The sequence below is a fragment of the Tupaia chinensis genome, unplaced genomic scaffold (genome assembly GCF_000334495.1).
Source record: "Tupaia chinensis unplaced genomic scaffold, TupChi_1.0 Scaffold144731_1, whole genome shotgun sequence".
Classification (NCBI taxonomy): Eukaryota; Metazoa; Chordata; class Mammalia; order Scandentia; family Tupaiidae; genus Tupaia; species Tupaia belangeri.
In genome coordinates, this window is record NW_006204591.1 from 1078011 (window position 1) to 1095737 (window position 17727).

The 17727-nt window shown below is 41.9% G+C and overlaps 1 protein-coding gene across 3 annotated transcripts in view; it reads left to right on the plus strand.

The window, feature by feature from the left end:
- CREB5 (cAMP responsive element binding protein 5) overlaps positions 1-17727 on the plus strand; it is a 516790-nt gene that overhangs the window by 381942 nt on the left and 117121 nt on the right. For all 3 annotated transcript variants that reach the window (XM_006167341.3, XM_027767819.1, XM_027767818.1), the window contains exon 6: positions 13946-14072. In XM_006167341.3, the coding sequence (XP_006167403.1) occupies positions 13946-14072 (127 nt within the window). The remainder of the gene's footprint in view (positions 1-13945; positions 14073-17727) is intronic.

A 17727-nucleotide genomic window follows, 5' to 3' on the forward strand; every position in this document is an offset into this window, starting at 1 on the left:
GCATGGAAGTTAAGGTATTGGATCCCACATGGCTGACTACACAGTTCGAATCTTGGATCCAGTAGCTTGAAAAACATACCAGGCATGTGTGCATGTGTGCCCAAAATCCCAGGAGAAGAATGGAGGAGAAGGGATTGTGGTGTAGCCAACCCCACTGGGAGGTGCTTTCTCACTGTCTTTCTCTTTCTCTCTGTGAGCACACACACCCTAAAACAATTTTGTTTTTTGGGGTTTTTTGGAAAGCGTGTTTGGAACCAGAGTAGTTCTGTCGCTTTTGCCTTTTACCATGTAGTTGCTGGTGGGCCTGTCTGCGTAGTGGGTGTGTTCACGCACAGAGAGCTGCTACGATCTCAACGGCAGACACTAAGGGTAGAACCAGCTCGGACCACAGGGCAGGCATTTGCAGCTCAGTGGCTTCTTTGCTTGTGTGTCCGACCCATGCATGGTTGGGAAAATAGCAAAGTCTAACTGAAAAGCTCTTTGAGATTCTTGGATGCGAAGTGCACAGTAAATGCCAAGTATCATTATTATGAACTTTATTGCTATTATTTTACTAAGTGTTTCAGATTAGTATCAATTCAGCCTCATGATAAGTGCTCTTGCAAAGTGGGAGAACTTGAACAGTAGCTCCAGGGAAGGTTGCACAAGGGAGGGCATAGTTTCCTAGAAACTTCACCCTGTCCCAACACCCCTTGCTCAAATTGATTGTAAGTTAATGGCCTCTAGGGGTCAGGATAGTGTCTTGAGTTACCATGGCCTTAAAAAGACGCCTGTTAACGGATTTTTCATTAAGACATATCAGTGTGTAATGAAGACTGTGTAACTGAAGTCACCTCTGTTAGTCATTCAACAAACCTTTGTAGAGGCTCCTCTTGTGTGCCAAGCAAATACTCTCCCTACAGTCCAGGGAGAGACTGATACCTGCTATGAGAGCACATAATACGCACCATTCTGGTCTGGAGAAATCAGATCAGGCTTCCCCCAAAAGATGACGGTGGATAGATATATCAGGCCTCACGATAATGGAAGAGATGCCCAGATTCCTTGGAGAGTCTTGGATAGTTTCTGACTCTTTTGTCCAAACGTTTCACCCTGAAATTTGGAAGAGTAGGCCTTTAATTTTTGTGCTAAGATGATACTGGCAGTAATTTTATTTTCTAAAGACATGTCTTGAATAGAATATGCATTGGCTATCCTCCAAGGGCCAAGTGTATTCAAGATGTTTTCTCAAATCATCCACACACCATACCTGTGGTATGGATGTTCTAACCACATGGCCTTTGCCAATGAGAAAACAGAGAAGTTAAATGACTTGCACACCCTTGGTCTGTGGCAGGGCCAGGAGGCAGCCCAAAGCCTGTGCCTTGTCAGCCACACAAGCCTGCCTTATCCGACTGAGGGTGAACCATGGCAGCCTGCACAATCTCGATCCTTTCTAACAGCCACTCTGATGGCAGTAAGTGGGAATAACAGACTTCATTTAGCACTGAAAAAGGTCTGCCAGTTTCTCCTCTCCTCCCTAGAAACCAGACTGGACAGGGACAAATCTGTTTTAAGAGCCTAATAAGAAGAACGTCCAAAACTCCAATTAGCCCTTAGTTGTTTTTACACTATTTATTTATTCTTGGGAGATGTTCCTTTCCAATCAATGAAAGACCCACAATTTATTGTCATTATTGTTCTCCTACAGTTGGGTTTGGATATAACTGTTGACTCTTTTCTGAATACAGCATTTTAGAAACTTAAAGGTCATTATTGTCATCCCTCTGCTTTCTCTAGTATCTCTTCCATTGGCCAAATAAGTCTTATTCCCTTATCTTTTTCCCTTAGGTCTGCCTTTCTGGCCTTTCAATATTTTCCTGTGCTTCTCTGGAACATTGTCCAAGTTCTTCATAGCTTTCCTCCTTCTTTCCCGATGTTCCTTCCTTGCCTAATAAGGGTGTCTTCATGGTCGGGATCTCTTAACGCTCATCCTATGGTTTTTGGTTCTTTGATTACAGCAGTGGCTGAGTTTGCAGCTCTCTGTCAGGATATAACCTGCTGAGGAGTTTCCTAGCCCTTGGGATTCAATGCCTTTTTTCTTGTCTGTTTCCTTGGAGAATGAGTGATCCCCTCAACACTTCTGTTACTTTCTCATTCAGAGTAGACCTTGAGAAATCAAGCTTTTACTAGCCTAAGCTTGCATAGTCCATGTCGTCACAGCTGCCAAAGGCCCTCCCTCTGGACCACTGACACATCCTCTCTCCTGCTGGCATATCTGTGGAGCTAATAAATTCTAGCACTGCCTCCTAAATAGGTGAAATAATCCCGGCAAGTGGCTGGGTAGAGGGTGTCATAAATTTGGTCTCCCAGGAGAGATATTTGAAAACTGCCTAAGAGACCCTGCCTTGAGATGCAAGAAGAGGTTAGATAAAAGCATTAGTGAGGGCGACATAGTAAGGAGCCTTTGCAAAATGCACAGGATGAGCAAAGGTTGCCTGGATGAGCCCGTAGGTCTTTTCAAGGGTTCTGTTTTCAACTCAAGTCTCACTGTCGGAACAATTATTGTTCAGCCACAGAATTCAATTGTGTATTTGGTATATAGGTATTGGGGGATTGTGCTTAGTGTGGATCTACCACAGATTGCTCATTAAAACATGATGACTGACAAGCTGAAAGACCAGGACAAACTGAACAGAATTGCTGACTTAGACTTGGGGTGGGGTGGGGGGCTCTCTTTCTGAGAGTGCTCTCCCTCTACAGAATATCCAGGCGAGTGTGTTAGTGAGTGTTTTCATGAATTATTCATTTATGGCGAATGAATGCAAGAAGCAGTCGCATGTAAATGACAAGACTCATAATCAGAGGGTTACTTATTTGTCCTCCCGAAGGAAGCGTATTAACAACTCACAACACAAAAAAATCTCACGGAGAAATTTCTATAACAAGATTCTTTCTCCAGGCGGTCAGATATGCATTTATTTGAGCTGCACTCCAAATCATGTTTTATTTTATGTCTTTTGATCTGCATTTACTTGCCTTTTCTAAGTGTAACTTTATGAATAATTGATGTAACTGAGAAGTTATTGGCTGATTGGGAAGCTATTTCTTCTTGTCGGTGTGACTGACCCGTGGCTAAAGCCAAACTGTGCAGACATTTGGAATCTTTTATAAAAGGTCTTTATAAAGCGCCTTTAACTCTTTACAAGGAAAAAATATCAGATTTTGAAAAACAGATTTTTTTTTCTAACAATAGTACATCAGAAACCAATGCAACTGTATTTTTTAAATGAATAAAGCTGACTGCATGACTAATTCAGATCAATGGTACAGGAATCAGTCATTAAAGAAACCAAAAAAAAAGAAGAAGAAAGAAGAGAAAAAGAAGAGTTTGATTTAATAGTCTCAACAGGATGACTATAAATTTGGATCTCCCCTCCTTTTGCTGCTAGCTCTGTTTAAAACTCTTGAAAGCACTAGTAAACATCTTCTCTGCCTGAGTAGATGCAGCGTCGATGCTATAAAACCATGCCAAGGCTCCAGCAGGATACAGATCTGTTGGCTGCATTACGTTTTATTATTACCACTGGCTTTTTCACAGCCAGACTTTCATTTAAAGAAAAAGAAGTTATCACTTGCATGATATCAGGTACTCAATGAAATAAAGGCACCAGTAATACAAAATTGATTTAAAAATAAAGAAGAGGCCCAAATTTACCTTGTGTGGGAAATTTAATTTCTGACACCACTGGCATTAATAATTCCAAAATCTCTCTTGTCACTATTGATAAATCTGTGCAAAACAAAAAATGAGATGTTTCATTGACCATGATGTGCAGGTAACTGGGACCCCAGAGCACAGAGCACCAAGCACTGTAAAATGCAGCTTTATTGTAGGGCAGACATCCAATTTTTAAAATGTTATATAGATTGGAGACAGATGAGTGTTCCTGAATTATTCTTGGCCTTTCCTTATGAAAGGCCTAAAATATAATTTCAAATGGAAATTAACTGCATTGATGCAAAAACAAATGGGTCTAGAGCTCATCCCATAGCTTAAGTGTAATTTAAAGAGCACAGATTTAAAAGTACAGATTACCTTGGGGTAATCATTTCTGCTATTCAAGAACAGAATGGGTTGTTTCCAGCTGTTAATGTAAAGTGAAGTTTTCACTTATGACTCATAAATCAATTAAGGTCTCTCATTAGTTAGTGAAGATAATTTACAGGACTCTCTTCTTGTGATGCTCCTTGCTAATTGGAGAGACCCCCTAATGCCTGTGCTTTTATTCATTTGAGAAATACTTATTAGACTAGGTACCGTGTACTTTCTTACGTTCCGGGAGTATCTGTCATGGTAGATAGGGAGACACAATCTCTCATTTATTGTCTATTTGGGAGGTGAGACATTTCTAAAAATCACTCAGAATCGTTGATGAGTCACAACTGAGAAGCTGCGAGGTAAACTCTACGGGGTCATGGAACACACCCATTTTGTTTATCGTCATATTCACCAGCTGGGAATTTGTAAATGAATTAGTTTGCAAATAACATATATAGTCAAACCAGTTTTCTTTTTTTTTTTTTTTTTTCTTTTTAAAAGTTTATCCACCTAGTTCTTCCATGAACCAGAGACAAAAGAGAAAGAGAAAGGGCACCTCCCACAGGTCTGTTCCTAACCCCAGACACCACTAGATCACATAGTCTGGGCGTACTTGGGGAGGCACCCAGACGTGAACTTGGAATGCTCCCATGGATCGGCCTTGCCGAGCACGGTGCTCACGGCTACTCCACCGTCCTAAGTTCTCCCTTTGGAAGTGAGAGTCTACGAGTCACAGAGCCTGATGCATATTAAGAACTTAATTGGTCCTTGATGAATGATTGATTTATTCATTGATTAAATAGAAATTATACTAATAAATGTAACTAAGACAAGGTACAGCGTATACTGAGAGCACTAAAAAAAGAGAAAAGACCCCAGCCTGGTGTGGATGTTCAGAGAGGGGGGTGAGGGTGTTCAGACTCTCAGACAGGAAGGAAGATGGTGCTTTCCTGAGTTGGAGCAGTCACTGCAGCAGCTCTGTGGAGCCCAGAGCCAAGAGCTGGGAGCTGGTCAGAGACCACGTGGTGCCACTAGACGTTAGACGTTAGAACGTTACTGTGTTCAAATACATGGGCTTACTGGGATGCTCAGTGAACTGCAGGGCAGCGCTGTCTGTATCGGCTGTTTCACTAACCCCTTAGGATGGGATAGGTGCTATGATTGAGGCTGAGAGTAGGATACAGAACAAAGGCAAAATTCTCTTCCTGGACACCCAAATGTCTGTGTCACCTAAAGAAAAGCAGGTGGGAAACAATTCTTTAACTCTGGAGTTCAAGTCCTAAATCTGGCAGTTTGAAAATCACACTGGGTGCGTATACATGCATGCCCAAAATTCTAAGAGGAGAATGGAAAAGAAGGGATTGTAGTGTGGCCGTCCTTCCTGGGGAGTGATTTATTGTTCTCTCTCTCTCTCACTCTTAGCTCATGCACTCTGTAAGAAAATGACACAAGAAAAGGGAAATATTGAAATATTGTTTATGCTATTTATCTTTAGGAGCTTGGCCATGAGACTTGGTGCAGCATATGAGCTCATTCAAAAAAAGATATGGGTAATACGATGCCTTTTTAAATATGGGTCAGACAGCTTTCTTGTTTTCCTAATTATTGCTTCTGTTGGAAGATCATCAATGCTTTAGGAAAAACGAGATATTGAGGACTGATCTCTGGGGAACTAGTTTGGTTCCACTTTGAAAAAATATGTTTTGGGACCAGTAGTTAGCATAATGGCTACGTCACTGGACTCCCACATAGTTGACTACGGTTCAAGTACCGTACCCGGCAGTTTAAACTTACGCCGGGCACTTGTGTGTGCGTGCCCAAGATCCCGAGAGGAGAATGGAGGCGAAGGGATTGCGGCGTGGCCATCCCCTCTGGGGGGTGATTTCTCGCTTTCTGTCTCTATGTCTCTCTCTGTCTTTCTGGTGAGTGCATATGCCCTATAGCAAAAACCTCTTCAAAAAAAAAATATATATATATATGTTTAAGGGCTTTTACGGAGAAATGACATGAGGTTATTTTGCAATTCTGAAAAGCGTGGGTAAGCGGAATCTATGTGTTTCCTTAGAAGGAATTAACACAAGTGATGGATTTTGGAAAGGAATGACATATGGATGGGGGGAGTATTGAGCATCTTATACTTGTTAGATTGTTGTTCTTTAATTAAAGCTAAGGATTGATATTATTTTAGATTCCAGGCTTTAAGGCACAACCTCTTGAGTGAAGTATAGTGATTAACTTGTTGTTTGATCAGTGTTCCATAATAATAATAACATAAATAATAACAACTAATTTTCATCTAACATGTTTAACGTATTTAATAGGCCATGAGATAAATCTCTCTATCACCTTCATTTTAGTGCTGAGGAAACAGAGACACAGAGAGGTTAAGTAACTTGTTCGAAGTCACACAGGTAGAAAGTAATGGAGTTCAGATTCCAACCTAGCAATCCGACTCCTGAATCTATGTTCTTCACTACCCCATATACAATGTATTATTACTCATGGAAGAAATTAAGAATAACATCTTTCCATTTCACATTCTACTTGATTACCCTGACAAATTTGCTTTCTTTATAAATGTAGGAATTAAAATATTTTCTTCATTTGTGATGGAGTGTATGTACATGCACATAAGAGAGAAGGACAGAGAGAAAAAGAAAAAGAGGAGCATCCTTCACAGGATCTGGTCATGCCATGATCCCCTTCTTCCAGTCTTCCAAGATCCAAATTTGAGCACTCACATGCGTGCCTGCCTGGCATGTGTCAGGCCCTCTGGGCTGGGGATTTGAACCTCAGTGGCTATGTGGGATCCAGCTTCTCTTTGGTAGCACATTATTGCTGCTCCACAGAGCATGCCCCAAAAATAGGAATTCTAAAATTCCACTTTGGAGGAGAATGAGTAAATAAGTATTTTGCAATATAAACTGCCTTTTCTTAAGATTTAAGAGTTTGTATTCCCTTTTTTTTAGTGGTTCAGCCTCCCCATCCAAGACAGAAATGAGTTTGCCAAGTTAGGCCACAAGGCTTCATTTAAGAAGTTCCAATGGAAGCAGACATTTCTTTGCATAAGCGAATACGAGCAGAGTGGGCAATACCCTCTCTCTAGTCTGCCTGTGAAATCATCTGACTGATCTGTGGGAAAGATGTGAGAGCCCTAGGAAATGTAAAGGCCTTTTTAATCAACTTTTCCTACTTTTTAGAAACAACTTCAATTTGACGTTTAATCATATTTCAAATGCAGTCTTGATGTGAAGAGATAAATGCTGCTGGGACCAGCAGTTAGCATAATGGCTATGTCGGTGGACTCCCATGTAGTAGACCGTGGTTTGAGTCCCAGATCCGGCAGCTTAAACTCACACCGGTCACATGTGCGTGCGTGCCCAAGATCCCGAGAGGAGCATGGAGGAGAAGGGATTGTGGCATGGCCATCCCCCCTGGGGGGTGATTTCTTGCTTTCTGTCTCTCTGTCTCTCTCTGTCTTTCTGGCGAGCGCATGCTCTCTATAACAAAAATGTCTCCAAAAAAAGATAAAGAAAAAAAAGCTAAATGCTGGACAGACTGCTCGATTTCATTGAATATATCGACCACGTCTATGAGCCAGATAAATGCTGGGTTAAACAGTGTGAATCCAACTGTCAGCAACAACTAACACCCTGATTGAACTTGAGGCCTAGGATATTAAGGACAACTAGTTTTATTTCAGGTCTTGGAATGTGAATTTTAGAGCTTCAAGGGATTTTTAAGATAGCCAGCCTATAGCCCGATCTGCTAATTAGACACATGAAATAGAGCCCTAAAGTCAAGAAAGTCTCTCCCCAAAGTCAGTAACTCCAATACCAATGGCGCATGGATTTCTTACTTCCTACTCATTCTTTTTTCCATTTTTATCACTCCAAACTTTTTAAAAATTCTGCCACCCACAATAATAAAATGTGATTATTATTTTTTTTAAACAGAGCTTTTTGCTGTAGGGCATATGCACTTACCTGAGAGACAGAATATGAGTAATCAGCTCCCAGGGAGGATGGACACACCACAATCACTTCTCCATTCTCCTCTCAAGATTTTGGGTACATGTGCACTCATGCCCGGCGTGAATTTCAAGCCACTGGGTCCAAGACTTGAACCACAGTCGGCCATGTGGGATTCTAGTGATGTAATCATTACTCCATCTGCTGGTCCCCAAAAGGTGATTATTTTTATGTTACAATATTTTTTTCTTTTTAAGATCTCTTTGATGTCTGTGATCTGCTTTCAGTGCTAATAGTCATTTTCTAATTTTCTAGCCTAATTTTTTTTCCTTGTTTGCCATCTTGCCTTTACTTGGCCGATCTCTCTGAACTGATCATTTAATAGTCAATCCCAAAGTGCCACAGATCGTTTGAAGACCTGGGACAGGAGAGCTGTCTGCAGAGACCCTCCCTGGACCTTCCAAATGAAAGCACTGGCCTTAGTTCCTAGCACTAGTTGGGCTTGCCCAAGGGCAAGGAAGACCTGGAGACACAGCCTAGCATTTCAGACACCCCTAGACTGGAAAACATCCTTTGGGGGGAAAAATGAGGACATGAAATCCCTTGCTATGGTACCTATCATTCTGTTAAGGACGGTGAAAACAGAGTCTGTCATCCTTGACATTTTAATTGAAAGAAAAGCTTACATAGATTTCAGCCATCAGCAGTATGTTTATACAAGTGTATAAAGAGGAATAATCTGTCAAGTTGGAAAACTCTTAATGCTGCAGGACTCAGTTTAGTAATTGAACAATCCAACATGAGCTCACACATCTTCCCTTGTTCCATGCCTCAATAATTTTTAGTAGAAATACTTTACCTAGAGGCATATGGTTATTAAAAAGGAGGCCCGGCATGCTCAAAGTCTGGAATTATTAGCTCATGGCAACAAGCCTGCACTGGAGAAAGACTGTTGGATCTTTGTTTTCCCAACTTCATTGCAATTTGCCATCTCATTTTCAGAGTCGAACTGATGTATTGTTGGGAAAGCTTTTTTTTTTTTTTCCTAAGGAAGAAAACATAATTTCACATGGATGAGCGATTTCTCATGTTAGCAGTATTACAGTATTTTACTACTTCATGGAAAGTCCAGGGAGCAGTGTGAATATCAAAGGAAATGGCCCGTGAATTCTTTAGCATAAAAAAATCAATAATGACTTAGTTAAGGGAGCTGTCAAGGTGTGATGGGGAGCCCCTATATTGCAAGCTGAGTGTAAGCCTTTCTCCTTCCCGTGATCCTTATGACCTTGGGCAAATGTAAATGTTTCTGACTTCAGCTTACTCCTGAGTAAATGGGAATCGCATGACCTATCCACCACATTGCACTCTTTCAAGTCACATAGAGATACTGTGAAAAATACGAAGCATTGTTTAAGTGCAATAGACGTAGTTCTAGGCAAGTATACTGTATAAAATAATTATAATTCTTATTTCAGTATGCACAAAGGGACTTAGACAACTAATATCATTATTCAATATCAGTGATATGTCTGTTCTGGACAAACGATTGGTTCTTGGTCCAGACTACATACTTAATTACCTCATTCAAGTCCTTTATATACCTAGTAATGAACAGGCACAGATCTGACCTTTAGAAGTTTGTCATTTTAAAAGCTCAAGCAAGAAGGGCATGGAAAATAATTTACAGAAACAGTGTAAAATAATAAGCTCACAATTGTTTAGAATTCAAACATACAGAAATCTCAAATAATCTTTTTCCCCTCCAAGTAAACATTGCTAATTAGTTGGATTGATATCATTATAGTTATTATTATAATCCCAAGGGAATCCAGCACCCCAGAAGGCTTTTTTAATTAATAAGGAACTATGTGATATTTTAAGATCTGATCTATGCATGACTTAAAAATACTGACCTGTTAATGACATTGAATTAAATGAAAAATAGCACCACCCAGCTATTCTAGATAACTAGGAGTTTTCTGTAGTTTTGGAAATAATGAAAATTCTTTTTTTTTTTTTTTTTAATTTCCTATCAGGCAAGTGTGCTTGGCAGAGAAAGGCAGAAAGAGAAAGAGAGAGAGAGAAAGCACCCTCCCCCGCAACCCCGTGGGGAATGGTAATGCCACAATCTCTTTTCTTCCACCTCCTTTCAGGATTTTAGGTACACACACACATATGTGTCTAGTGTGTTTCTCAAGCTACTGGGTCTGAGACTCAAGCCATGCAGTCAGCCATGTGAGATACAGCTGTCCCAACCACTGCATCACTGGTTGGCCTGAAAACTCATTTTAAATATACTTTTTGGGAACCAGCAGTTAGCATAATGGCTATGTCACTGGACTCCCATGTAGTCGACCGCGGTTCACTTCCTGGACCCGGTGGCTTAAAACTCACGCCGGGCGCGTGTGCGTGCATGCCCAAGATCCTGAGATATATATATATATACTTTTTCATATCCATTTACATCACCATTAAGTTATTTAATTTTTTTTAAAAGAACACATCATTAAAAACTGATAATCAAGATTATTTTTAATATATCAGGTTGGAAATAGAATGTAAATTTTAACATGTTATCCTTTACTTCTGAGTATTATACTACAAAATAACATAATAAAAAATGTTGGGGCCGGCAGATGGTGTGGTGGTTAAGGTGCTGGACTTCCACGTGGCTGATCAAGGTTTGAGTCTCAGATTTAATAATTTGAAACTTATGCAAATCACGTGTGCGTATGTGCCCAAAATCATGAGAAGAGAATGGAGGAGAAGGGATTGTGGTGTGGCCATGCCTCGTGGCGGGGGGGGTTTCTCACTTTCCATCTCTCTTTCTTTCTGGTGAACACACATGCATCATAACAAAAATCTCGCAAAAAAAAAAAAATGCTTTTAGTTGTTTTTTCCTAGAATAGTTTTTTCTATTTCCTAACTTATACTGGAAGCTTTCCCTCTAATAACTAGAGAAACAAACATGGTTAAAGGCCAGGAGTATATATGTTCGTGTGTGTAAGTTCGTCTGTTGAGATGGATATATCAATGGTGATGATGAGCTATATGTGTCAGTACTCTCAGTGAACCCTTCTCATCATCAACCTAGGGAGTTTGGGTTATCAACTTTGGACTTAGAGGAACTGATCATTATTCAACATTGCATGCTTTGATATGCAGCTATTTTTTCCCAAAAAAGTATTGCAACAAAACATTTAGGCTGGCAAATATAAACAAATGTGCCTGTTGTCAGAACCCTATTCGATACCTATCTGCTCTGAGCTTTCTCCCTCTGAAAGAGACTTGAAGACTCAGTGAGATCACTGCCTCCTATTGAATTTTAGAACAACTAAAACCTGTAGTCTTCAATCAATAAAAGCTAAAGGACCTTCAAAAGCCCTGCTAGTCTTTATAGTTAACCCAAACTCCAGAGGTCCTAAGGGAACCTGTTAAGAAATACCCACAGAAGGATCGGCCCTGTGGCCTAGTAGGTAAAGGAGCCAATCTCACATAGCCAACCACAAGGCATGAAAAATAGACCTTGAATGTGTTTATGAGTGTCCCAAATCCTGATGGGATGGAGAAATGAAGGAGCAGGGGTTGTGACATCACCTTGTCCTTTTGTCTCTATCTCTCTCTCTGATGAGCATAGCTACTCTCAGCCATGAAAATAAATAAATAAATATTCAAATACTCATAGTAATTCATCTGTCCATCTGAGTACACCCATTTTATTATAATAAGCTATCATCATTAGCCTATCTATGAATCCGTTCATATGCACGTTCTTTTCATTACACGGGGTATAATTTGGGTACATTTACGTAACCTCTGTGGATGGCTTTATATTCGTTTTTATTTTCATTCATACACCTTCCTAAGCATATAATTTTTTTTTGAATTTGCCAAAGGGCACATGTGCTCACAAGAGAGAGACAGAGAGAGAAGAAAAATGAAAAAGCACTCCCCACCCCCACCATGGGGGATATTCACACCACAATCTTTTCTCCTCATTTCTTCCTCTTTTCAGGATTTCTTTTTTAGCATGTGTGTGCACCCAACATGTTTTCTCAAGCTGCCAGGCCCAGCACTCAAACTGTGCAGTCAGCCATGTGGGATTCAGCTGCCTTAAACACCATGCCACAGGCTGGCCTAGCATATATATTTTGATCAATTTATGACTCATCCTTCTATAATGAGTGTGACTGATAGTTAGCTGTATTTCCAAAAGAGCCCTCAGACTCAAAGAATGGAAGACTGGCAGCTAGCAGGTAGTGTGGTGGTTAAGGCGCTGGCCTCCTACGTAGTCAACCACGGTTTGGGTCTCAGACCTGGCAGTTTGAAACTCATGCCAGGTGCCTGTACATGTAAGAGGAAAATGGAGGAGAAGGGATTGAGGCATGACCATCTCCCCTGGGGAGGGATTTCTCGTTTTCTGTCCATCTGCCTCCCTCTGTCTCTCTGGTGAGTGCATGTACCCTATAGCAAAAAAATCTCTTAGAAAAAAAATGGAAAACTAAATCTTCTTCAGGATTATAAAAGCAGTGTGAACAAAGAACTTGGCATCCTTTCTCCCATTTCAATCTCCACTTCTCCTGAGTCACCCGATGAGGTAGAAGGAAAATGAATTCCAAAGACCAGCTTTGCATGCTACTCTGACGGGGGTCTAGACAGGACTGCCCTTCCCTGAAACATACATGTGAAGGTGTTGCCTACACAGACTGTCTGTCTGTCTGCAGACAGCACTACACAGCACTCAGCACGGGACACTCCTCCTCCTTCCTTTCCCCTCCTCCTGTCCTCTCTTCCTCCCTCTCTTCTTTCTCTCTTACTTCTTCTTCCTTTTGTGTTTAATGCGTTAATTCTGGAATCACCAGTTTCTAGCTAGGACATGCAGGACAAGATGGTTTAATGTGGAAGGCTCAGAGGTCCCGAGAGGTTTTTGTTTGTTTGTTTTGTTTTATTTGTTTGTTGTGAAGTCTTTAATTTAACGGTTTGACATGTATACAGTTCCCCAGAGCACAAGCACCGGGAGAGTGAGAATTTAGCCAGGGAGGTCACTGCTTTGCCATTTTTAATAAACACAGATAATTCCCCTTTTCCCTCAGCCCTACATTCCCTGGCTCGTTAAATCAATTTAAGGCCCTTAATTTTTTTTTTTTTTCTCCTAGCAAATTGAAGCAAATACTTAAGCCATGTAGTCCCCTGAGGGATGCTTACCCAAGTCCTGCAGGTCAGATCCAAATCAGTTTCTGTCAAACAGCCCAACACCTCAAGTTATTATGAAATGAGAGATTGCTAACTGGGGGCTGGGCTGTGGACTTGTCCCCGAGAAAGGCCAGCTATAGTGCTGCCCCGATATCCAGCTGCTTTGCTTTGTGTCCAGACGTCAGTGTTTTCCACTTACAGGAAAGAACTATGCAAAAGTCACAGTAGATTTCAGTTGAGAATTCATGTAGGAGATTTGTTCAGCAAATCTGGACAGGGCAAGTATTTTCAGAGCAAAGCCAGGCAGACTTCCAGGCAGAGGTGTGGGAGTGTGGATAAGACAAATGTGCATAGATGTCAGCCTCTTCAACCCTTAAGAAGCCTGAGAGTTTCAAGTAAACACGGAAATTCACCCCAACTTGCCTTTCCTCCAAGGCGAGGGTTGTAGAAGAGTCACTGGCTTGTTTCTATGGCATATCAGTTAGATAACAGAGGTCAGGAAATGAAGTGGGATTTGATGTATTAACTAGGAAGCAGCAAAGGAAGCCAGGCTTGTGTTTTATTTGTTATGATTTCCCTAATATCCTCAATTATGTGGCTGTCGCATCAGTGGGTCTGAGCTGCTGCTCATGCGATGGTGACACTGGGGAGGCAGGCCCAGGGCAGCAAGAGTAATGCTTGTTTTCTTTCTTCATCCCAGGCCTGTCCCAGGCTCTCTATCTTCTCTGCTCCATCTCCACAACAGACAGAGACAACCAATGCCAGCCTCCATGCCCGGGACCCTGCCCAACCCTACCATGCCAGGATCTTCTGCCGTCTTGATGCCAGTAAGTGTCCCTGTGTGTCTCCTGGGAGCTTCTCACATGCACTGAGGCTCACCGTTCTTGAAAGAGTGAAAAAGAAGCTGAGGTCAAAGCTGACTGGGAGGAAGGCGGCTGCTTCTGAATGGAGAGTTGAGCTCTGTGCCAGTTTGCCCGGAGGGCCCAGGTGCCCATCCCTAGGTCTCTTGGTAGCTTTCATACTTCAGTGCTTCACGATGAGGCATGGCCCTATCTTCCTGTTGGTGACACGTGGGCCTGTGGCACCCAGAAACTGGAATGTTTTTAAGTTTATTCATTTATTTTATGAGAGAAACAGGCAGACAGAGATGAATATCCTCAACAGGGTCTCATGCCATGATCCACTTCCAGCCTTCCTATCCAGTTAGGCTCATGGAGATCCTGTGTGCACAGGCTGACCTTGCAACTGAACCTACGATCTTAGGTTTGGAGGGATGCAGCATGGCTTGAGCAGCACTTACTGCCATGCCATGGAGCCAGCCCACAAGGCATGGGATTTGTTCAGAGAGATGGTGTTTTATGACTACCCCAAAGTCTACAGCTTGAGCTATATGCAGAATGTCTATACTCGCCAATGAGTTGTCTAGCCAGGACTCCAAGAAATGATTATAGCAATAATACGGATGATCAGCCATGGTAGCTGCTGACAGGGAATCATGCACATCGCACCATTCATCATGCTAGCATCATGTGGGAGCTTCCTATAAGCTTGTCCCTCTCCAACCACTTTGTCAACACACAAAACAATCCTATCCGGTAGGTCTATTGTTACCCCCTTTTTTTGGATAAAGAAAGTAAGGCAGGTAGCTTGCTTGGCTAAGGGGCAGAGCAGCAGAGTTTTAAACCCATATATTCTGGTTCCAGAGCCCACTCGTTCAACTACTATGTTCTTTGTGCATTTTCTCCCTCATTCTCACAATAAATCTATGCAATACGAACTATTATTATATACCCACCTTATAGATGAGAAACTGAAGCAACAGGCTGAGTAGCTTGGCTAAGGTCATTGACAAGGGCAGTTAACTATGTTGACCAGAGACCACCTATTGAAAAAAAGTGTTTTTTGTCTTTGAATGGAAAGACCCTTTGATCCAGAAAGTCCAAGATACAGTCACTGCCAACCCTTGGAACACAATTGCTCTTCTTTGTGGGGGACTTCTTGGCATTATTTAAAGCAGCAGCATTGCCAAACTGAGTGTGAAATGGATGATCAAAATTAGGAAGAGATACCTTAAAGGAAGAGGTCAGGCAATGAACCACCTAAGCTGAAGTTATCTCGTGTTGTTCATACAACTGCCCACATTAATGTCACTTCTGCTTTGGTAAACCAAACTACCAACAATCCTATACACACTTGAAGAAATGGGGCCCTGCTGGGAACTTCTAACCTGGCCCCCAAAGCAGCTATTTAGAGTCTAATGGAAATGACCCACTGGGTAAACTAAAAGTTATTTAAATATTTAAATTATTAATGAGCATTTTCAAGAACTGTCCAGTGACTTATGAGTAGGGTTTGTGAAAGATACCTTTCTTCCTTTTTTTCTTTTGAGAGATTTTTGCCATAGTGCGTGTGCTCTCGCCAGAAAGACAGAGAGAGACAGAAAGACAGAAGGTGAGAAATCACCCCTCTGAGGGGATGACCATGCCGCAATCCCTTCTCCTCTATTCTCCTCTCGGGATCTTGGGCATGCAGGCACACGGGTCCAGCATGAGTTTAAGCCTCTGGGTCCGGGACTCAAACTGCGATTGACTACATGGGAGTCCAGCAACATAGCCATTATGCTAACTGCTGGTCCCCACCTTTCTTCCTCTTTGACTCATTATGTAGTTAAAGTCTAACAGGATCAGTAAGGCTCTACTTTTTACCTTAGATTCTTCCCTGAAGTTTTTAAAACAGACACAAGAAGAGTGTTATTTTCTTTTTCCAAAAATCTTGTCTGTTAAGACATATGGGTCATGCTTGGAGACTCTATGCACCAAGAAAGGCAAAACCCTTAGCAACTCTGGCATTATTGTCCATCTGTGTTGTCCAGCACCTGACAGGCACTCTGCTGCTTCTTGCTCATCTTCCTGAGGGAATCAGGGTTTAAATCCAGGTAGTCTGACTTCCATGTCTCCACTCATAATTGTTATATTATATTGCCCTCCACCCTCCCCCCAAAACAAAACAAAACAAAAATACAAACGAGATAAACACCGAAGGAAGACCCACTCTTCCAGAGGAGATCTTTCTCTCCCATGGGATCTCTTCTCTGTATGTCTTCCTTCTCCTCCCTGGTATTGTGGTTTGGCAAACATGGCTGGTGTTATTCACAGGGCCACAGAAGATCCCAAAAGCCCTCGAGGTAATAAGACAATTCAATTAAACCTCCCACAACAATATTAAGTGCTGTGCAGAGCATTTTTTTGTTATTTCATTTTCTTCTCACACTGATCCTATGGGAATACAGTAGCAGTGATTTTTTTGTTTGTTTATTTATTTATTCTATGAGTGACATAGGCAGAGACAGACAAACACACAACACCCCTAGCAAGGTCTTTTTTTAGAGGATTTTTACTATAGGGCGCGTGCACTCGCCAGACAGACATAGAGAGACAGAGAGACAGAAAGTGAGAAATCACCCCCCAGAGGGGATGGCCATGCCACAATCCCTTCTCCTCCATTCTCCTGTCGGGATCTTGGGCATGCACGCACACATGCCCGGCGTGGGTTTTAAGCCACCGGGTCTGGGACGCAAACCGCGGTCGACTACGTGGGAGTCCAACGACATAGCCATTATGCTAACTGCTGGTTCCCCCTAGCAGGGTCTTGATACTGCAGTCTGCCTCCAACTTTAGCCAGCTTTAGGTCATCAGCAAGCATGTGCTCAAAATGTTCATGGAGGTCTACAGAATTGAAACTGAAACCTTCCCATAGGAAGGATCAGCTTCTCAGAGCATTGTGTTTTGCTTCTAAGGCACTGTATGGTTCCATGCAGTAGCTCTAGATTCTTCTTGTCTGAAATCAGCATTCTTCCATAACTTTCATGCATTGTCCAGAAAAAATACTACTGCAAAGACCTTATTTTCCATTTGGCTAAACTGTGTGTCATTCCCAGAGACAAAAATACGACATGGAGGCTAAAGGACACAGAGAAAAGGTGTCTGGCATTGGCTGCCATTTAAAATAGAAACCCAAGTTCAGGTTCATACATGGTCAGGACCAATGCAGACAGAAGTCAGGAACGCACCATCACAGAGTTCCCAGTTTCACATCAGTGATGTGGCTATGGTGTCAGAACAATGCAGTGATTCTCAGCAGGGGATGATTCTGTCCCCCAGGGGATAATTGGCAATAATCTGGAGATGCTGTTGGTTGTCCCAACCAGGGTGGAAACGAGGCGCTGGCAACTCATGGTTTAAACATCCTACAGTGCAAAGGACAAAGGTTTATTAGCCAAACTGTTAACGGTGCAGAGATTGAGCAGCCCTGGACTTAAGACATATTAATAGCAATGCTAGCAATGAAAATTAACATAAGATCTCTAAAACATATATCCTAAGAGTTCCAGGTCCTAGAAATCTGGGTCTTTTCTTCCTTGTTATCATGTCACCAGTTTTCGTGCTAGAACATTGACACTTCAGACATGGTCAAAGGGTCTCT